Genomic DNA, 24,405 nt, shown 5'->3' on the forward strand with positions numbered 1-24,405 from the left:
TACGGGTTACCAATTGAACAATACACATTTAACTACCGGTACTTGAATGGTACGTTCTATGTTTTATCCCCATCATAATTTGTAGCCAACTATGAAAACTACTTGTGCAATCCTGTGAACATACATGTGTTTCGTTAACATCTGTTCTAGACCAATTTGTGCACAGCCTTGTATGTTTTTTTAGATTGATTTTATTCTCACGTATTGAAAAATGGTTATAGTTAATTCCGTAATTATCGTGCTTTAAACCCCTTCGATTCATCGTTAAAAAACCGCTTAAGATGTTGCTCATCTATTTCAGTCGTGTTGCTAAAACACTTTACCGAACAACAAATTAACCCTAGATCTGGCGGTCATTTTATTCCCCAGTGGCGGGTATATTTTGGCGCTTTTGTAGTGGTATCATATATTTTGCCACAGAACATTTATTTGTGAATATAAGTACACCTATATGTGTATTTTCTGTTTCAGTGATAAATTTAGAACATAATAATATAAAAATATTCTTTTCCTAGCAATGCGTTTAGGCGTAGTAGCAAAAGGTGTGCAAATTTTTGGATTATGCAAATTAGAAATTTCAAAAGCAACCCACAAGAAAACCTCAAAATAATTTTTTTACACATTTTATCTAAATGTAAAGGTTGTGTGAAATATGATTCCTTACGTAGATATATCAATGTTTTTTTAAATATTCATAAAAATAAAATTATAAAAAAAAAATCTACATACATATTTTCTTTTTTGAAAAACTACCAAATTTCTTTTTGTCACGTAGGAAATAATAGAATGCATCAACAAAAAATAAAATGATACCGTACAATAGGTAATAAAAGATATTTCTGAAAATATATAGTTATATTTAGTTGAATTCTAATATTTCGGAGAAATTTACGTCGGAATGTAAAATTTTGAAGATTTTTTTACAAAAACATGATTTTTATGACATTTTTCAAAACAAATAAAATTTTTACAATCAACCTTATAGATTTAGAGGAAATTGTAGGGAATTTATTGTAGTTTCAGAATATGTACTAATGTTGTATACAATTTAATTGACAATCACCAAAAACAGCTGTTTCTGTAGTCAGGTGACCAAAACTTTCCACCGCCAAAATCTATTTTGAACTCTCTAGTTTTTCAAACTATGTTTCTCGCTACATAATACTCACTCAATAATGTTTTATGCATGAAAATGAATCCTCAGAATCTCATCTTTCTAATGGTATAAGATTTATTGCGTTTTAAAACGGTTTTCAATTTTAATGATAGAAAAACCCGACCCATGTCGTCTTGGTCTATAATCGACCAGCGCCACTGAGAACTCACGTTTTAGTGGTCTAAAATCGACCAGCGCCAGATAGAGGGTTAAAGCATTGTAAAACTTGACGAAAGTTGTAGTAATTTCATGGTAACAGGGTTTTCCTAATCATATTTACTATTCAGGACCAGGCGTAATCTCGACTGATTAAGAAAAAACGTCCGGAATTGTAAGTTTAACAAAGTGAGAAACAAGCGGACTGAGTCAGCTGGCGTGTGACGTCATGTGTGAGTAAGAGAGCGATATGTTGACTTGCGATGATCGCCCATGATGTGTTGTCCATCATGTATCGTAGACCTGCTCCCGTCTATCGAGTATTCCAGTACTTGGAAACGTAAGTATTTTACACCTATCTATATAGGCTTTGTAGCATTTACCTTGCATACTCAAGTTAGACTTGTCATGTTGTAAAATCTCTATATGTAGGCCTACGTCGTGACCGGTTATGTTTTAGTGTATTGTAGTTTTTCTGTTTTTCATTTTTTGGGATATAATCTAAAAGTTTTCGATTTGCTCTATATTTCAGAGTTATCAGAGAACACGCTGCAGTTTATATATGTATACCACTACAATCCGTTGGAACGTTTTGCTTCGTTAATTTTTAAGAGTGGATGAAAGTATGAGAAACATTTCCTGACATAAAAGACATTCAAGACTTAACTCCACATATTATGCATTGGAGAGAAACGCACTTAAAATTGACGCTGATACGCAAAAATGATCACTAATCTGAGTGTGATTATTATATACATACCGTAATCGCGATACTTCAAGTAAAATTCGTCCAGTTTTGATGAAATTTGGTACAATTGTGTTATCCTACGTATACTAGAACAAGTTCGCGAACGACCCTGAGCGTATAATGAGAACTTGGTTTTACGGAATGTTTTATGGGGTAAAAATTTGTTTTCCCATCCTGACCCCCCCAACATAAACATTGCAATTACTGTCTAAACTATAGAGCAAAATATAAGAAACAGTTTAGTATATTCAAGCGCTGTACGTCTAGATTTTGGAGGTTGCGAAGAAAATTTTACAAAAACTTAAAACTTAAAATTTCTATGCTATTTTTTATGGAAAATAAATATACCTGTATGTTTATAAATATATTTTGGCCAAATTTAGCAAATCTAGTGATTTTATTCTAAGCTATACAATTTTAATAAATAACACTTTTATAACATTTTTGCTCGAGCAGCAAGCCTATTCTAGCGTATTCAATAAACTTAATGTTACTTATATGAATAAATCAGACAATGTTAAGGAAATATATTAGTGATTATCAAACCAGGCAAATGGAAAATCTCTTTAAAAGTGCAAGTTTGCTGTGGCGGGGTCTTTAAATAATCGATGATCAGTTATGTTAGATATAACGATTGAAAAATACGACACATGTTTATTGAAGTTTCTTGTTTTCCATTTTATCCATAGCATACTTTGTAAGCACAACTTTTACAATTCTCTCAAAATTATTATTCACATTATCAGAAACAACAATTAAACAATAAGTTATGTTCATTTTCAAAAGTAATAATAATTATAATACTTATTTTAACTCGAGAGTTATAATCCTACACCAATAATGTAATATTATATGAATATTATACTGTAGTCATTAATGTACACATGACCAATTTTACTTACGTTCGGCAAATTAGTTGGATGTTAGATGCTTTACTACCCTCAATCTAGATAAACTATATTAGGATATTGATTTGATGTGGTTTGCTATTATGTGACGTGCGTGCAATACAACATTTTTAACACTTATGACTGAGCGTGATGACCAAGTTGTGTCGTGTGATGAAACGTTTCTAACAGGTGCACGCCACTCTAAAACAGCACCTGCTAATCTCAAGGTAACTTTAATTACGCGTCAAAGTTTTACCATGAAGAGAGGTCTCCATTCTGTGGTTTTACTGTCAAGTGAATCTTTGAAGTATGAGTTCGCTTTAATACAGGGCGGGCGATTCTAAATTATCGTTTCCTTTTTGCAACTTGAAGAACTACAACCTATCATCACTATCATCACAGGCGAAAATCAATTGAGAGGAGATTCTTAAGTTTAATTTGACACCACTTTGGTAAACATAGTTGCAAAATAAGCCTATACAGACAATTTTAGATTTTAATTAAGATTTGAAATTAATAATACACTTTTACCTCTCTGAATATTAAAAATTCATACTCTACGTTGAATTGTCAAAAGTTTTAAGTAGTTAATTAGTAGTCAGCTAGGATTCTATTAGTTCTATAAATTACCTCTCAGTTATTGTTGTCCGCCATTGGGCGGGGAACCTTAAAAAACAAGTGTTCTATAAGTTTGGGACGACTTCAATCATCGAATTGATGTGTGATGTGATGTGCAGCTAGGGGGCTCATAGAACATTTATTTTTAGACATAATCTTATTGAATTTTTATATTGAATTCCCTTCTATTTTTACGCCGCGAGTTTCATAGATTTTAAATTGTGTGTAGATTAAGAGGACACTATATTCATAGTCCATAATACCAGATATGTAGTTTATTTATATAGATTGTTTTTTGTGATCGTAATAACTCAACAGTTTGTAAAACTCAAAAGAAATTAGTAAATATTAACGATTGATGTTGCCGTACCAGGAATAAAATTATCGTTTCTTTTACCTGACCTATAAGGATAATAAATATAATTTATCTACGAGAGTGTATTTTGACGAACGTAAACAAACTCAACAAAAACAGCTGCATAGGCTCTCATTAACATTCGGGATTTAGTACGGACTGTCGAATTCATTTATACGTGACCTGAAGGGTTGATCTATAAGGGTAAATCCTAATCCCTCTCGATGGATCAACCCGATAGCGATGAAAGGTGACGCTATTGATGAAGGTCAGTGGTAACACACGAAAGTGGATACGTTTTTACCCCTAACCCCTGAGGACACATTAACATAATGCGGGACAAAGGTACGCCGCCGCGACCCCTAGTTTACACGGGTTTTGAGGGGTTGGGGTTTTTTTTTATTTTTTCCTCTCCTTCGGGAATGAATATAGATTTTTATCTCGCTACAACTGATTTTGAGAATGAGTCATCTGTCACCTCAAAATGACGTTTATGTTGTATTTGATGATTGGTTGAAAATGTAGTTTTATGGCGGTTTCGTGGATTTAAGTCTGGAAGTAGATCCTATAGTTGATTCTATTGTAGATTCATAACACTGTCTTTGGGCGTTTCAACTGTGCAAAATATAGAATAATAGCGATTGTTACTAAAGAGCGAACAACGTTGTTTTCAACTTGGGAATAAAACAAACGACCAGTTAGTACTGGAATGAAACGACAACAAAAAACTTCTTACTGCTTTAATGAATAATCGGTACTTTCCTGTTAAAGGGAACATTCATTATTATCGATGATTTTTTCGATATATCGATATTTTTGTTTACCGATCCATTACATATTGACAACTGATCTTGTTTAAGCTAAAATAGTCTATTATATGGATTAAGAAATGAAACTGTTCTAATATAACCTAACCTAACCAACCAAACTTGCTGTACTATTCCTTTTGATAACAGAAAAGGCAAGTTAAACATGGAATGTTACACAGCAAAGTTTGGTTAGTTATGTTAGGTTATTAGCGAATTTCCCATATAGGGAATAAGCTATTACCGTAGTACTCATGGTAAGACCTGGACGCGGGACCGATTTTTTTTTTCGTTTTGAGGTCCCTAGAGGCCAAAAACACCATCCGTTCAAATTCATATATATATATATATATATGTGTCCGTCAGCACGATAACTCAAGCAAAAATGATCCGATTTTTGATGAAATTTGGTACAAACGTGTAAACCTACGTTTATTCGAACGAGTTCGCGATCCAGCATGATCGGACCATGGGAACGGGTGTTTACAAGGGGTTTTATGGGGTAAAAATAGGTTTTTCCCATTTTTGACCCAAAAAACTTAAAATTTTGCAATTTATTTTCAAACCATTTTGTAGAGCTTAAAAAAACAAATAATTTAGTATATTGAAGCGTTATTATGCGCCTAACGGTTACGGAGAAAATTCAAAAAAATTGTAAATTTAAAATTCCCATGTTATTCTTATGGAGAATAAGTAAACTGTTGTAGTTTGCTTGTTTATGAACATATTTTGATCAAATTTGGAAATTTTTTTTATTTCTTACTAACTATTAACATTTTCAAAAAAAAAACAATTTTACCCTCCCTGATGCAGCAAACCTAAGTACTTGTTAAACTAATTCTATTTAAATTGGGAATAAATGTTATATTTTTAAGTAGACATTTCAGTGTAAATCCAATCAGTCAAATGGAAATTCGCTTAGTCTGCAGGTTTGCTGCGGCGGGGGTATTTTTTTTTAGAACAGTTTCATTTCATTATTGTTTGTTGATACTGAACAATATTTATCGTAGTTGCCAGCTGATATGTTTCAATTTGTTAATATCAATATATCGAGAAAAAAATCATCGATAATAATGAATGTTCCCTTTAACAGGAAAGTACCGAATAATCTTACATGAATAAAAATCAGATGTCTTGCTCGTATATTAATGTTAATTCACCCCTCCGAGTTGGACGTGGACCATAAAATATATAACTTTAACATTCAAAAGCTTGGACGCTGCTTGGTAAATAAACGCAACTAAAACTACATAAAATACGGTAGAAATTGTGCGCTTTCACTGTGTAGTACTAGGATAATATATTTCCATACAGTTTGTTTCGTTATTAAACATTTCCTTTTGTAACCAATTACTGTGTTGTGCTCCACCTTCCAAAGGAGACATGTCAGCTACTTTATATTGTTTTGGGCCAGAGAATAAATTGGTGGTTTCATGCCAACAATGCAAGGGTAATGCCTTATAAACTAACTATATGTTTATAAAAACAAAATAATACGTCTTCTCGACCCCGTCCTTTCGTTAGTCCCTCCCAACGTCTACAAACCAGTTCTTTAGTCAGTTGAGTTACAAAGGACCCCACCAGGAGTTACTACTGTTGTAGAGGAATAACAGTTATTCTTGAGGCTGGATGTCACTTTTAGTTGTATTTTGGTTCGTTTGGAATCCCCGCCTCGAAATAGAAATGACAACGCAGGGAGCCGTTTTTCTTCAGCCGCCATGTGTAACGCTGTTTTTGGTTGATTTTTTATTCAGTGATTGTAGGTTGTACTGTACTCTTCATTTAGTGCCTAAATTGTCATCACTTTGAAAGCTAAACCAATTTTTCTATTGATTAATATAGATATATTTGGTTATCATGTGCTAAGACTGAATGATCTGAATATACAAAGTGGTTTTATTTGTAAAATTCGATTTCTGAAATAATATGTATTTGGTTTGCTGTATGTTAATTCGTTTCTTACAATTTTAAATACAGCCTCTATGTTCTAATTATTTCCAAGTTAATAAACTAAACCAGTGATCCAAAATTTGTTATATTCGTTGATGAGAATATTGACGTATTATCACCATTCTGACTTCCAGCGTCAGCGATAATTATTAGCTCGTTTGTTATGAATGGCTTGCTCAAACATGGCTCAAACCCGTAGGTACGCAGAATGGGTAAATATCGGCTTAACGAAACGATCAATGTATATTTCTGTGTGTATATAGCCTAAGTTTCTGTAAATACTCGACAAACATCGCTCATTTTGATTGATTTTTATATATAAATACTTGAAACATATACAGTATGAAATAATTAGGCCTACATTTTGAAAACTTCTGGATTGAAAATTATTAAGTAGATTTTCGTTTAAAATGGAATATTAAGGGTGTCAATGCTGTTCAGTTCGAAACATAATTACAGTAATATGTTAGCAAAAACTACACTGAAATAACGATGTCCATATTTAGCCTCTCTTAACCTTATTCACAGCTAATTTAATTAGTCCAGTTAAATTATAGGCCTAATAGAATTTTTTCTGTATCTATCATGTTTGCTCAAGGAATCCTTTATGATACTCCCCTGTGTGTAGATAAACGTTAATTCACTATACAGCTTCCAATCGCAAGAATGTAATTCATGTTAATACACGAGGATATACCCTCCATCCCTTAACCATAGACAACTGTCGCTTTAAATTTGCTTCATCGACCGTTACAGTGGAAGAATCACGACTTCATCAAAACCCCACGCTTTGATAACAATGGGTTGAAATTTTGGAAGGGTGGCTGGAGTGGGGCGCCCTACAATGTATCTACAAGGGCCCTCGCTAGTCACCAGGGCAGCCACGAGTCAATGGTGCATGACGGGGCGTACGATGTCACTGGGGATATAACACAACTTAGGTTTCATATGTCCACGAAGTAGTTCATATAGCTTTGAAACAGAACATGGCGAAAGCCAAAGTAACTTTTAATGTCGCAGCGGTGTTTCTCAAAGTATGGGTGAAATCCCATAATGGTTTTACCGGTGGGAGTAATTTCTTTGGGTTAAAGCATAGATCAAATGAGTAGGGCTACTCCTGTATGGTTATAGCTAGAAACAAAATATTTGACGTATTTTTGATCTGAACCCATAAATAAGGTGATTTAAAATGCCCGAACGATGGGTGTACAGGAACGGTGCCGAATGGGTAGGAAATAAATATTTATCTGCAACTCCACTGTGATAATCGTGAGTTTTCACATTAGTTGGGGAAATCCATAATGTACAGATAACTCTTCACTTCCTTTTCAGTTGGATACCGAATATTCGGGAACTTGACTTTGAACGATTTTGTGATTTAAAAATAATATTTACGCAGTTTGGGCAATGGAAATAGAATTTTTATTACCTAGAATTTATCTCTTCATATGGATTAGTTATAACTATTTCAGTCAAAATATTCATAAAAGAATTACATAATGTTTAATGCATTATTGAAACATATTTACACAATAATGAATCATGGTATACTTTTTTTCTAAAAGTGTAAAAATTTAAGTATTTATGTCTAGTAGATGTAGTAGGTAGATTAAACATTCTCAGTAACCTGCAATGTGATTTAAATCGAGCCTTGTTAAAATTTTGATCCGCCATATACTACTTTCCAATTATTTAAGCATTACAAAATTAGTCTAATAAATTCAAATTTTATTAACTAAACGCACCGATTCTGCATAGCCCTGTACTGTACTGTAACGAGCAAATAATCTTATAGCCTTAATACAACCCTGAAATTTACCATAAAAGCTACAAATAATATAAGGTAAAATGATTGTAATCATAATTGACATTACGTATAGCGTATAGTTTACAGTGACAGTTATGGACGCAGTGCAGATAAGATAGGATATCTTGTCGGTAGCCTTCGTTTATAACAATAGCCGGTGTTTATAGGATCAGGAGGGCGATCAAGCGGCAATGGTAATCGTTTCCTTGCTGCACCGACTGGCATAAAGGTAACCTTCGAAGAATATAAAAAATGGTGTGAATAAAATGGTTATCTATGGAATGAAACATAACGGTAGATTACAATGAACGATTAAAAAAACTACATAACTAACATGCAATTCCTGTGGAGGAAAGTTGAATCAATATTTTTTCCTACAGTCACCCGACAAAGTGGGCTTCCTTGCACAGATTATATTACAGAAAGCCTTACTTTGTCGCACAGTTTTTACTTTGGCGCACAACAGTATTCCAACCAAACACAAAACAGCGTGTTTTTATTATGTACGTAATTCGTGTACGCTTGAAATTTGACTGCGATCAGCTGGTGCAGCGTCTCCCATTTTGTTCAATAATTATTATAATAATTAATTTAATTTATAATAATTATTTATATGATTTAAAGTAACTGTATGAAAAATATAATGTGTAAGACGAGTGCAAACTGCCTTTGCCCACTAGTTACATAAATAACTATTTAATCAATATCAAGTTGTGTCGTCGGTGTTTAAACCAAAGACGTAACCACATGGAAAAGAGTTGGAATGTACAACTCTATACCAAATTCGTGTTAATTTGCTACTCATTGATTCATCGCAGTCTGGTTTCCCAATTTGGTTCAAAACTCCTGTTGTAATAAACTGAAACTTAGAGAATAAAGTTTTATTATTTTTAAACATGCAATGATACATTTGAAACATTTCATCACAGACAAGGGAAACAAAGTTTACTTTTATTTTCTTAGTCAATGATTTCATCGACCCTACAAGACACTACTCATCTCGTGGAAGTATTGGAATATTAAATAATGTCCAATACTGAAAAAAACTTCTACGTGAACCAGGAAAGTATATTATGAGTAATGCCATGTAATGCACAAAAACGCATGTGATTTCAGAAATTCCCAGACGCAACAGGAAAACATTTCGGTCGTAAGTCACACTGTACACGTAATTCTATAATGATTCCTGAGTAAGCTTTCGCTTAAGCGGCCTACACACTACACGTGCATTGCACGCCGTGCAAGCACGTCGTGCCAAAAACTGACAAAACGTGCAAGTGTGTGGTGAACACCGTGCAAGCACGGCGTGCATTGGCATGGCACGGTGGAAATCAAAACGAGTCGCCGGAATTTTATCCCCCTGGAATTTTACCCCCTGTGCAAAGCTGACGTCACTATGACGTAGTAACCTGAGTGGCCAAAAGTTTGTTCGCGGCCGGAATTTTACCCCCGCGGATTTAGAAGTCTAATGAAAGTAGTCAGAGCGTGATTAATTAGATTAGCGATATAAACCGGAATTTTACCCCCGGAATTTTACCCCCCGGAATTTTACCCCCGGATTTTTACCCCCCGGAATTTTACCCCCCGGAATTTTACCCCCGGAATTTTACCCCCTGGCCGATTTTAGAAATGGAATGATTGATTTCCTTATTTCTGTTTTTAATTAATTGTAAACAGTGCATTATTTAGTAGCCTATCAGCAAATCTCTATTTATTTATTTTGTAATCTCAACTAAGTAAACAGAAGCTATGTTATTTTGATCGTATTAACCAACAGTCCAGCAAGATCGAATCCTGATACTCGAATCTCAAAATTAAAATTATTAACATGTTCGATTTGTTAATGTTACAAATAAATTAAGAGGCTACTTAATAATAAAATGTTTACTATTAAATCAAAACTGAATGAAGATAATTAATCATTCTCACTAATTTATACATCTGACTAGGGGGTAAAATTCCGGGGGGTAAAATTCCGGGGGGTAAAAATCCAGGGGTAAAATTCCGGGGGGTAAAATTCCGGGGGGTAAAATTCCGGGGGGTAAAATTCCGGGGGTATAATTCCGGGGGGTAAAAATCCGGGCCGTACATTTTAGGTTTTGATAATTTGATGTGTTCTGATTAAATTCACAACCGTGAAAATATATGTTTAATTCCGCGTTTAATCCATCGAGCTGATGTCGCGAAACTCAAAAGTTCGCGGCCGGAATTTTACCCCCTGGTTTGTGACATCACGTTTGCCCAGGGGGTAAAATTCCAGGGGGATAAAAATCCGCTACCCCATCAAAACGAGTTTGATTTTCGGCGTGCCGTGCCAAAGCACGCCGTTCCAACGTGCTAGTGTGTGGGCGATCCCCGTGCCACGTGCTGTAATATGTATGCCCTGTGCTATAATAGTACTTTCTTATTAGTGAATCAACGGCATTTTGTCTTGGCCATTTGCAACACAGATTAAATACGCACATAGTGGCGTCCCCATTTTAAATAATTGATAATTATTGATAATTGATAATTGATAATAATTGATAATTGATAATTTATAATTATTGATAATTGATAATTTGCACGACCATCGAGATTATAACATAATGGATCGCGCGCTGTATGTGATGCGTGACCCGAGACGCAGTCATAGATCTCTATATAATATATCATATGTATATATAATATACTATCATGTATATATAATATACATCCTCCACCACAATTTGGTATTGTGAACCAAGTGCCCTGCCGGCGTATATCTGTACGGCAGCGAGGTGCAAGGTCTGGACTAACCTAGGCACTTAAGGCGGCTTAGTGCTGCTGCCTTGTGTCTATTTTTAATGATTAATCAATAATGTCTTTGAAAAACACGTGTGTGTTCTGCATTTCATTTGTACGAACAGACGATGTAATTTAGCACGTTGCAGGCTACACTGGAGATCAAGTGTGTGGGCAAAATGTGCCGTGCAAAGCACGTCGTGCCAATATAAAAAATGGCACGGCGTGCAATGCACGTGTAGTGTGTAGGCCGCTTTAGTAAAGGATATATTATGATTTAAAATAAGAAGGTGTTCTTGGTGGCTGAGAAGTTGGGGAAATCCATAATGTACAGATAACTCTTCACTTCCTTTTTAGTATTATTTTACTCGGTTGTGTTTTCCACGTTTGCAGAAGCGTTTTAGTAGTAGTAATTGAAGTATCTAATAAGTTTAAACATTTGAATCCATAATAATTTGTTGTGAGGTAATTGAAGTAATTTTTCTATAACTTCACAAAGAGTCGATACATGGTTAAGTGTGTTTTAAAAGAATATCACCTTTATTCTTGAAGTTTGTATTTAATATTTTTATAAAATATGAATTTTGCATCAAACTGAGAAATCAAAATATAGCTAGCTAACAATTTAAATGACTAATGACTATCCCGCGATGATTGAAACTGCAGCAACCTATCGAGGATTTCTGCATCTTCAGACACTAGATGGTTTACGCATTTAAACATTTCTTTTAATTAAGGTGATTCGGAGGCTATATTAAATTGAAATAACCAATTTCATATCTATAGATTCTGTATCCGTTTATGTTCTAACTCTCTTTTTTCTTTTGCCTGTCATGTACACGTCTTTAATTAATTTTAGAACCGACGTTACTGTACAAAAGGATGCAACTCTTAAACAAGGTTAACATGCTTAGTCAATCAATCATAACTAGCAAGGTTAGTGACATGCTAGTTAGTTTATATTCGTCACAACTCAAGAAAACATGTATTCGTTTAAATAGCGCTTGGTTGCCGATACAATGGTATACCTTGCCATAACGTTGACGTTTAGTATTGGCTATTGTATTGTACTGATGTGCACATTAACTGCACTTCCACCGGAACTGCGCCTGTCAAACAACAACAGAACTGAGATAAACCTTACAACTTACTGGTTAAAATTATCACGCCAACTTCCTCGGCTTCGGTTCTGTGTTTCGTTACTTGCAATATGTTTCGAAGCTTTCGTGCTTTTCATGCACGTGGATTAAAGACATTAAAACGGGGTTTTTCTGTGTAGTTTTGGACTGCTCATTTGTGAAATCAGTTCTATAATACGTGCTTGTACGGAAATTGTGAAAATGTAAAGCATTTGCAGCGGTTTTCAGCAATCTTTGATATCCAGCGAGTTTCTATGCAAAATTTGTTTCGATAAAACTCACCTACGAACTTGATCTTTGATCCTATGTAATACAATGTTGGTGCTTTATTATTCCTATTGACCTATTGTAGTTTAGCATTTCTTGTCTTATCAGTTTCTTCGCATTTCAATATAGTGCTGAATAGGAAGATATCCTCAGGAAATAAGGCCATATGACTATAAACTGTGTTACGACCTAGCCTATATCACAGAACAAGGATAATACAACTCTTCAACTCGTGCTAATCATTGTCGTTTTCGGCAGAATTCATAGTTTATTAACTAATCAAGAGAAATAACATATAAAAAGATCAAAAGGTCAAATATTACAATGTTAGGTGAATGCACAAAATGTGCGGACTAATATCACATTATTTTGTTATACCTATGAAGAAATCGAACTGGTGTTTAATGGTGTAATATATATTTTATTTATTTTTTATACGTTCGTATTACTCATGTTTGGCTCTTATGTTACAGTTTTTATTTGTGTTGAATATCACTTGTGTTGTTATGATCCTTGAATGTTTTTTCCAATTTATGTAATAACGCAGTAAAAAGTAATTAAATTTACTATAAATGACAATGTTTGGTAAACGTGACCGATAATGCATAGAAGGACAAATGATAAGACTGAGATAAGCTATCACGGGGTCAGCAGAGGTCAATGCAGTTGCATTGAGTTCAGTGAAATATAACTTTTTGCCTCATTCAGCGAACTTGCTCTTTATACGGGACGATGCCGCCGCTTCGGTTAAATGTTATATGGCAATCCCATTCCCATATGGTAATTTGGAGGAAAGTAATGAAATGGGGCCAATATCTAGTTTTCGGAATTCCTTTTTGTAAAATACCCAGTGAAATTTGAATTTGAATACGTGCTGTGCTATTTTCATTTGTGTTAATGTATTTGTTTTCCATACAAAAAACTACAGTATGATATGAAATTCGTCAATCGTGTAGTTTAGAAGTTGTTCTACTTACCCTACTCATTTCACGGACGATAATTTAATTACACAGTACACAGATTAGTTACCGTTACGAAAGATCTAAAAGACCCTAATTTTTGTTCCATGAATTGAAAAATAAACTTACAACTGAACATCAAATTAACAAAGGTGGAGTTATTTTTATGATTGCAGCCTAACTATGCTTAATAGGTGGAAAATGCGTAGATTTAATTGTATTTTTATGTAATTTTAACTATTAAAGGTTAATTTTATACACGATCTATGTATGGAGAAGATATTGCGTCTCAAACGTTGTCTCTGAGGTTTTTACCATTTAATCAAATGTGAATATTTTCTCCAGTTTCTAGATTTCCCCTGAAACAATGTACTTACAACTGATAACATCTTGTTCCGAGACAAGTAGAATCAGTTGCGCTTTCTTGACAAATGCAGCTTGGGTAACTCTCGTTTTCAAACAATAAGTGGGAAGTAATTTCATATACTGTATATTGTATTTTGATATTGAAGAAATTAGCCCACATTTCTAATAAAAAACATAACAATTTGTTTGTTTTTTAAGAGGTTCTTTTAATCGCAAATCCTTCCATCCGATCCTCTAGAATTTTTAGGAAATCGTGTTTTCTGTGAAAGGGAAAGTTTTTGGCCAATTCGCTCTTCGACATCGACCTGAAACTGATAGAAAGAAAGGTTTCAACCCCATTAAGCTTATGAGAATATTTTGATTAAATTCTACAGAAAGTGACGATAAAAAAATGTTTACAATATTTGTTTTATTCAGATCATTGTAAGACATACTATTTACGTAATTCGGATCTAAATACTGGATGGTGAATTTCAGTTTTAGGCTGAATGATGAAAGTAATATGTCTTACAATAATTATATCCAGCTCAGGGGCTCAATGCATTCAAATTTTAGATCTGCTCTGCTAACATTTCGTTTAGCTATTAATTGTATTTTTATTCAGTCAGCTAAATGAGGTAAATCAAGAAAATACGTAGAGCCTACAGAAGCGATTGAGGTTATAAGATCAACTATTTAGTATAACCTTGTATTTTAATATGTATCTTTTCACACCTACTTTTATGCATTCTAACCGGGTTGCGAAGCCCGGTAAAGTAACACAATATACAAGTTTAATCCCAATTAACCAACACTTGGAATGGTCCTGGATGCTACTGGTTCCAACGTAGATGAGGCAAGATGCCAACTTATGGCCGCAACTTTGCAATGCTCCCATAAACCAAGGATTCTGGCTCTGAGCTGGCTGGCGACTGCAAGACTGATTAATGGTCCTCATGCAGGTTTTAGATACAGTGTTGCAGTGTCGTAAAGGATATGATTTACAGGACCTCGCGTCGCGTCCGTTCTGGACGAATTACTAAATTTCATAATTTCGGGGTTGTCATATACATAATGTTTTCCCGGAAACCTTTCAAAATTACCCAGTCAAGCTTATTCCCAGATTGTGGCGTGTAAGAAAGAATACTTACATAGGCATGGGGCATATAATCTTTTTATAATGATCTTTTAAAACTGCCATAGTGAAAGAAACTTCAAAAATGAGCCTGTTAACATTCTGATAACAATATTCTGTTTATCATTTGTTAATCAATAATAATGTGCATACTTCTGTATGAAACAGTCTGGGCATTATAAGCAAATTTGATTGTAGAACAAACTCACGATTATAAGTGGAATTATTAGTAATCGCAATTTATGTGATAATTGTTTATCTGCAACATCAATGACCGGTTCCCTGATGAATAAGTGAAGTGTAGGTTGTAATGGCCATGATGTAACTTTCGACTGTATTTGGAATCATTTCGAGCATAAATGTGTTGTATTTGTGATTAGTTTTGTCACAGGACTAATGTGATACATCTTTGATACATTTCCTACTCCAAACAGAATGTTGTATTGAGATACAATTTATTTTTACCAATGTTTGCTTTTGTCCAAGGCATCTTTGCGGTTGCCATTCTCGGAAACACATATCATCGGGAGAATTGTTTATAGCTTGCAATTAGTAAGGAGATGTAACAGCTTTTATCTTATGAATTACATGTGAAATCATCTTTATATCATTGTGAAAGAGTATTTTAATATAATAGTGTAAAACACGTAATTGTAAACAAAGACATTGATGGGAGAGTAGTTTATTTATTCAACCCTGTCCCGGCCACTAATTCCCACGGACTACGACGCGACGTTGTGATACGCATCTCCACGAGGTGCGAGAAAGTCCGCGTGAACGTGTCCTATATACATCGATGGAACGTGCTCGACGGAACATCATCAAACTAGATAACTGTGGACAGCGTCTATAGACCAAGTAAACAATCGTACCTTCTTGCAAGTCACAAAATTACAGGTACTAAGTTGCTTTACGCCTTCTAGTAGTAATGAGAGGTACCGAAGAGTTTACCTCTTAAAATGAAAAATCAAGATTAATTTTCGTTAATTATTTTTATTGGTGTGTATTAAGACACAGCTAGTGCGGATGATATCTCAAGAGACAACTCCTAGGTTAATTCTATAATCCAATCATGATTTTTAAAGTAGACAATTTTATAGTTAGTACCGGAACACCTTCACAGTTTGTAGGGTTGCAATTTAGTGTCCAAGATATAACTTAACAACTAGTAGTGTTGATATAGAGTCTTCATTGCTGTTGCTGGTGATATTTAGATGGCACAAAGCCACACTCCGCATCCCGCAGCGCGACGCTGACGCGGAGAAAGGTGAGATCTGGATGTTGAACTGATTTTTTGCCAACCAGTTAATAGATCGCGACCTTTCCGCTGCTCGCATCACATTCCCACAGTCCGAGATGGTTTATAACTCCACTTCCACTGACTCTCTGCCTCAGTCAGGCTAATCTTCAGCAGCGGCGAGCTGTGATCTGCAAGTCACACGTGGAATAGGATAATCCGAATATACAAAGACTGTCGCGTTTTAGGGTACCTACAGTTAAGATGACCTATATACAATTGTCCTGTCCACAAAGATTAATCCTAGCTCTTGTGAATTTGGTTAAACTAAACGAGAAAAATGAGTTTATTTATGGGAAAAGTGATGGTAGAAATGTCAAAAGAAGGATCACCGTGGACATTTTCAACATTATTTTTAGCACTGGTACGTTTTGTATTATTTATTGGTTCAGTAAGTTAGTACAAATTTTGCTTGGTATAAACCGTTGGACAAAATTCGAACAAATTAGCAATTACAAAAAATATTACCCATCTTTGTATTTTCAACTGTGTTATTTGTGTGTTCAGTTTGTGAACTGGTACTTGATCACTTGCTCTCTCTACTTCATATAAGTGAAAAGAAGTTTGACTGTAAAAATCGTGTGACTCGTGAGGATGTGATTGATTAATTACGCGTGAAGTAAATTTAAAAGCAACCTCATTAAATCAAGCCGCATCCTTACCCTTCGGAAAGAAAGGTTAGTGCATGCATCATGAATAAATTGTCCATACATTACCTTTTATAAACAACACAACCTTGTCGTATAAAGACCCGTGTAAACTTTATCAGGCTTGTTTTCCGAGACAAATGACTATCGCCCGTATATGGCGGAAAGTTTATTTACCTCAAGTTTATAGTTCCAGTCACTTTATACCCTGGGATTCCAAAATATACTTATCCACGTCAGGCTGTGCCCGATTAGGACATGGGTTTGCTGGACAATATATTCGAGTGACGGAAATAAAAGGTGCGGGGGCGTAGGTCCCAGGCCTTGGGTTGATGGTGGATAGGTCACGGTATAGGCTAATGTATGCGCTGCAACTTGGGAATGGAAGGTGACATTGGAGCTGATACAAGGTCAAGGGGTCTACTAGGGGTAGATACGGGTCTTGGGATTAGCTTAGTAATGAACTTGACTAGGTGACAGTTTCCTAAGGTTGGAGTCAAGTTGTTACTTTCGTTTTGCTTCATTAGGGGATATAGCTGAGTGCGATGTTTTATACGCGAAATTTCTCAATGCTTTCATTCATTACGCGGAATGCATTTACACATTTAGTCGCGGATAACACAATTACACATTTTAGACACTTCGTAGGGTAATTAGCCATCTCGTAGTGTATGTCCACTGTTAAAAAAGTTCAATCAAATGATGATTAAAACACGATTATAGTGGAGTGGCTGAGTGGATGGATATGATACTCGCTTGGTAATCAGAATTACAATTTTACCAGAAGGTCTCCGGTTCCATCCTGAGATAGCTTTTGAAGGTTGTAACTGGAGTAAGCTGCCATAGAACATTGGGCAATTAAGACGTTGGCTACTTGCCTACCGTGAACATTTAAATTCATAACTGAAAATGTAGCTACTAGTCCAGTGCAATTAGGTTATGACCCGGACAAAATTGATAACAGGCTGAAAATTGGTGGAAATGTTCAAAACAATGTCCTGAGTGGCCCACACAAAGTCCCAAGAAATCCCAGTTGGGGAACGGCCGCCATCTTGAAAAAACTGCCGCCATCTTGGAAATTTAGATTTCTTGCTGTATCTTTTGAAGTAATTGTCCGAAAGGCATTATTTATGTCTCAAATTAAACGTTTTGGGCTCATGTATGAGGGTAATATATAATTAAAGAGTTTATTATGTTCTAAGCATTAGTTTTATTTATATTAACCTAAAAATATCTATAATAATGATTTAGATACGATTATGTCCCATTATTTATACGAATTGTGGATATTTATAGGCATGCAAGGTGGATGGGATGCTCCCTGGTGTGGATTAACGTCCGCACTAGTGAGTACTATGACTATCCGCCGCAGTACTATAATGTAGTTCGGATTCCATAAACTGTATGCCCCTTAGTTGCCATTAGCTGCGTGGGCTACTAATTAACATCTGTGTCTAAGGAACATGTCGGCCTTAGACACTAACAAGACTACAAGATCTTGCCACTCATCCTACACTCATCCTTCAGTCATATTTGGTTAAAATACGCACATAGTGGCGTCCCCATCTAAAATAATTGATATAAATATACAAAATAAGCTTTTTTCTCTTTTTTCGTAATGTACTTGTTTAAGCCCTTAATCCTATTGCAATTTCTTGCACCCCACAATGCTTAGTCTTTGTAATTGGTTAAATGTAAATATAATATCCATTTAACTATGATAAAGTTTTGAAAAGGAGACAATTAATACAGCTCATGCAATTATTACTGCAGCTCGACCACGATCTTTCATATCACCCCTGCTGCTCGGCCTTCACAGACGGTATGGCTCGAAGTTGCTGTTAGACATTCTATCGTAGCTCGGAGTTTGCTCGACATACAAGATTGTCGTCAATTATGAGACTTCGATAGCTGATAATGTATCACCTTCAATAGATGACGGAGCTTACGTTCATTATGTTTTCGACAACGTGGATTACAACGTTAAAACACTTTATGGACATGGTACTCTTCACGCCATGGGTGGCATTGAGTGCATAACACCAGCCGAAATGTGTCAATGCAAGTGCTCCTGTACCACGATCAGCAAAAGCATATCAAAAAAACCTATACATCCCAAAAGCAAAAAGTGTCCTTCTATCTCATGGCTTTCAGCCAGTGACACCTTACCAACGTCCGCCTAAGCCTGTGACATATTTAGTAGTGTTGGGAGATGTCAGTACAGCCCTTTCCGAACAAAAAATAGTTGTAGATGCTTGTCTTGCTGACACCATATGGCTCATTAACTACCAACTGAGACAAGACTACAAGATCTCGCCACTCATCCTACACTCATCCTTCACTCATATTTGGTTAAAATACGCACAAACCAAGTCCATGTTGAAATGGATTCTTGGATACAGTACAACTTATGGAACCTTATGGTCTTAATTGTACCACGATGCATGGATACTGCACTGGACACGGATGTGCCAACCGCGCTAGTTACAAAGAAGATTACATCACCGTCAATATTATTTAACAGCGAGTAGTTACATTGTAAGTTTATATGCAATATTAAAATATAATGGTAATCAATTATAGCAACTAGATGATTCTATTTTTCAGATCAGAACAAACGAAATTATTAATTGCTTTTTCATAATTTATTTTTAACTTCATTGTTAAATTGTTGCTTTTCTAGGCAAGATTATATTTCCTGTTACCGATGTTGCTCTGCTCCTGCCATAGATATAAGTTAGTTAAGTTTTCTGTTAAAATGCATGTTGTTACTACTTAGGCTTCTTGAATCCACATTGTAAATTAGTGATCTTGCTGTTGGAATAAATAAATAAATAAATAGCAAATTAAAGCATCTATGTGAATAAAAAGTCAATACCCCCCTCTCTAATATTTTCTAAGTTAATATACAGAGATGTCCTTTTGGGTGGTCGTCCAATCTTAGCAGGGAGTATTATTTTATGATTTTGAAATTTTTAAATATTACCCAAAAAGGGGGGATTTTGGGGGAAACTCAAAAATTTAAACGTAAACCCCCTTCAAGTGATTACAAAAACTTTATGAATAGTGAAAACCAGAGTTTCCAATTTATCTTTATTAAAAATGGTAGCCCGTCAAACGTTATGGAACATCAATGGTAATATTGGTTCGTAATTGTAATAGTGGCTACCATTTTGGACAGAGGAGAGTACTCAAATATTTTAAAATCATAAAATGAAACTTCCTGCTAAGGTTGCATCACCACTAAAAGGATTACTCTGTAATATTTACTTAGGAACAAATTAGAGGGGGGGGGAATTACTTTTTACTACACAAGAAAATTAATGTGTAGTAAGTTCCCATTTAATATCGTCATTAAACTTTTGACGGGCTACCATTTTGGATATAGAAGATATAGCGAACTCTGGTTTTTACCATTCTTTAAGTTTTTGTAAACACTTCAAGATGAGGTGTCACTTGAATAGGATATACTTTAAAAATTTTGAGTTGTCCTCAAAATCTCCTTTTTTTTGGGGGGACACTCAAAAATTTCAAAACCATCAAATGAAATTTCCTACTACGGTTTCAACAACACCAAAAGGATATTTCTGTATATTTACTTAGAAAATTATTAGAGGGGGGGGGTCATGACTTTTTATTCACCCCTTATTTAACCAATTCCAAAGACTAAACATAGTGAATTGCAAGAAATATCAAAGGGTTAATGTCTTTAACAAGTCCACTAAGAACAAAAGAGAAAAAGCTTCATTTTTTAAATATTTTGTAAATTTATATGATTTTTATAGATATATTTTTAGGTTAATATAAATAATATTTATGCTTAGAACGTATTAAACTCTTTAATTATATACTACCCTCATACATGAGTTCAAAACGCTTAATTTGAGACATAAATATTGCCTTCCGGACTATTACTTCAAAAAATACAGTAAAAAATCTAATTTTACAAGATGGCGGCAGTTTTTTCAAGATGGCAGCCGTTCCCCAACTGGGATTTCTTGGGACTTTGTGTGGGCCACTCAGGACATTGTTCTGAACGTTTCCACCAATTTTCAGCCTGTTATCAATTTTGTCCGGGTCAAGGTCATTTTTTGTCTAATTGCACTGGACTTTACATGAAAACTAAGTTTTGAAGCAATTTGAATGTTTAAAAGCCTAAAACTAACGAGGAAACTATAGTGTCAACGAGGAACCAATCAGCCGTGTGACTCAGCCGCTGGGAAGGCCACTAGTATCGTGTTGATAAGCTGCCGTATAAGGAGGGACCCTGATTTTGTTGAGGTCCCTTTGCAGCCTCGCCACCTTCATTATTTATCACTCTTATTCCGTATTCAGACTTAATAACGTGGCGCCCGGGTGGTCGGTGGATTAAGATTGGAAATGATTCGCCAGGTTTTTGCCAAGAGTTTAAACGCAGTTCCGGCGGCTAAGTGTCACAGTGTCATTGAGGGAAGGTTTGGAAAAGTTTTTAGCTGTGACAACCATAAAGAGTTGATTTCAGAACAAGAGCGAGAAAATTGTGGTTAGCTGATTTAATACATCTCGAGCTACAAGTTGAAAACTCGAATCAAATAACAATTAACCAATAAATATAACAATAATAATGTACGATGTATTGGAAATTTTAGACATTGGTTCATTGATAGTCTAATGGTACGAAGAGGGTGAATTCGATGTTAAACTAAATCAACAGCTAGTTGACGCACAAAACCTGAAGTAACGTTTTTCTGTACCATTCGATACTGTAGTGGAAGGTACATGTGTAATCCTTTGTTTTATATTGTTTATAGAGTTATAACGAACGCAGAGATCTTTGAACTAATCGAATTCGTTATATCCCACAGTTTCCTTTTTAATTAGTTTAAAGCTGAATTATTATCTTGATTAACACTAGAACTTTTTTATTCTCCTAAAATGCGATGCTCAGACTTTATACCACTATTTTCAATTACAAAATAATTAAATTGATTTAATTATTTATATAATACCTAACAACTATAGTGACTGCGAAAAAAGCTCTTCTCTAAATTATTTGTTTAGTTTCTTTGAATTATCAATTGGACCAGTTTTGTAGATCAGGAGAATAAAGTCACAGCTTCAAGTTGACTTCCCTCCCTAAAATCTGAAGCATGATTTGACGTGTGATTCGTGTCCAGTAACGAGGAGCATAAAGGAGCTTTCCTTTTAAAATTTACATTATTCGCTTTACTATAATGACAAATATGGACCAAGTTCAATCGTTATTTATATGTGCAGTAAAAGTTACTGTTGTTAAAAATCAATTCTACAAAGAAAGTAGGGCGACTCATTCAAACGTCATTGGTCATTAACCTACCTTTAACAAATTCCTTTACCACCCGTTAAAATGATAATTCTGTTAGGGAGTGTATTAAATGTTAAATAGGTGTTGTATACTCAATAGGTTACGGGTTACACACTATAAGTTAGGAACACTGTTTGTATCTGCTACTATCTCTGAAAGTATTTATTTTGAGTTTTAATAGTTTAACTGTGAAAATAATAACTTTGTTTTGATTTCAGGTAAGTTAGAAGAAACAATCCATATTGGTGCTTACTCATAATGTACGTAAGTACCTTGAATAGTTTCATAGTGTTAAAAAAAACCTTAGATACATGTGATACGACGGATAGTAAATAATTAATAATCTTGTGTTTGTAGCTTCTGTATTACTAGGTCTTTTGCTCAAACTAAGCGTTAAAGTTTAAAATGTTCCGTAAGAACAATGTATGTAAACTTTGCGGAGCGACGTTCCAATATTTCGAGAGAAAATATTCAATATTTGCGGTCTTGTTCACTTCTGATTGTTTTCTCAGCAAACATTGCGAGAAGCCTTTGCAAAGTCTCGCATGTTCACATTTGTATTTTCAATACTTAACATGTTACAACGAAATGTAAGTGGTACAGTTTAAAAATGTTCAAATATATGTTTGTAAATGTGCTAATTTTGAATACATCTATAAAGTCACTATTTTTTATGGTCCATCATTATATTTTTGATTGGCTTCAAAAAGTTTTAAAAATAAAATAAATAAAAACTGGTCAATGAAATAAACAATTTCGTTGTAAAATTATTTACAAGCAAGATGATTTAAACCATGATTTTAAGTGTTTCCAAGCAAAATGAAAGTAAAACAAAACATAATTGTAAAATATCCTCCGAGAAAAAACTCAGGTCCAAGGTTTGTTTTAAATTTATAAACCTCATTAATTGAATTCAAATAATATTTAAAGCCCTGTGTTTACATATACGTTGCTGGCACATTTAAAGCAACAAATTTCTATATTTCAGTAAGAAGTAATATTATAAAACACAGAACAGAACCTTAAAATAACATAACAGGATAAATTTACACTATACCAAAATATTGTAATAATTAGTTGACACGGAAAGTATTGTATGATTGTAAATAACTAAATGTTTTTAGTTTTATATCAGGATAAAATTCTCTCGAAAAGACAAGAGCATGCTTTTATTCAAAACTGTCTGAACTTCACAAGCGCTGTAATACATTACAAATTTAACATTTTATACGTCTTAGTACATTTAATATTTCACTACGACTGTTTACAATTGAGTTTTTTACTAGGTCCGATGTAAAGCTACTTGCAATAACTATCACATAACTTTTGACGAGTTGTCATAAAATACCACGCAAATTTCGTGAAATGTCACCTCTGTCACAGAAAACATACGACTATAACCCTCTATGCGCTAAACATTTTCCCTACTATCCTTCCTAAAAACTACTTTTTGCTGCCAGCGCATTGTTATCCACATTTTACAAGAGTTTTTTTTTACGATACAGTGCATCATGTACGTCAAATGATATTCACCTCTGTACTACTCATTTTACATACATTATTATATTTCTCCTATATCTGTTCTAAACGTACATGTAACCTACTGTGGACAAGCGCACAGTGAATTGCAGCGTCAGTTTATTCAGTAACTATCAGAACCTACGATCACGTCACTGTTAATGTGTGGAGCCCCTTGTGGCGCCAGCTGTTTTGTTTGGACCGAGTCTCGGAAAGGGTGGCCACGCATAATTAATCTGGAATAAATCAATACCGGACTGATATTGTAGACACAACTGTCTGGTGTGATAACAGATGTTACGATTGGCTACAGATCGGTGGCATAGGGGGAGGGAACATACAGAAATCACCACTATATGTGACGGATAATATTCGTAATTCTTATATTTTTGTCAGTTGTGGCGTTGAGTACACAAATAGACTTCGTATTCTACCGCTAATCTATTGATTATTTAATTTATTATTTAACCAGATGTTATTTTACATATTTAATTTTGTCACCTGATTTTGTTTGTGATTTATTAAA

The 24,405-nt window shown here is 34.7% G+C and overlaps 1 protein-coding gene across 2 annotated transcripts in view; it reads left to right on the forward strand.

Moving 5' to 3' along the window:
• The window catches only part of LOC129004849 (focal adhesion kinase 1-like), a 118,968-nt gene that overhangs the window by 14,476 nt on the left and 80,087 nt on the right, over positions 1-24,405 (forward strand). Inside the window, exon 2 of one of the 2 annotated variants that reach the window (XM_054433519.1) lies at positions 1,444-1,652. The exons of the other annotated variant lie outside the window; for it this stretch is intronic. Coding sequence (XP_054289494.1) covers positions 1,576-1,652 — 77 coding nt within the window. The 5' untranslated portion in view covers positions 1,444-1,575. The remainder of the gene's footprint in view (positions 1-1,443; positions 1,653-24,405) is intronic. 2 annotated transcript variants of the gene reach the window in all.

This window comes from Macrosteles quadrilineatus, unplaced genomic scaffold (genome assembly GCF_028750875.1).
Source record: "Macrosteles quadrilineatus isolate MER2022 unplaced genomic scaffold, UCM_ALF_1.0 Scaffold_12__1_contigs__length_5162894, whole genome shotgun sequence".
NCBI classification, from domain to species: Eukaryota; Metazoa; Arthropoda; class Insecta; order Hemiptera; family Cicadellidae; genus Macrosteles; species Macrosteles quadrilineatus.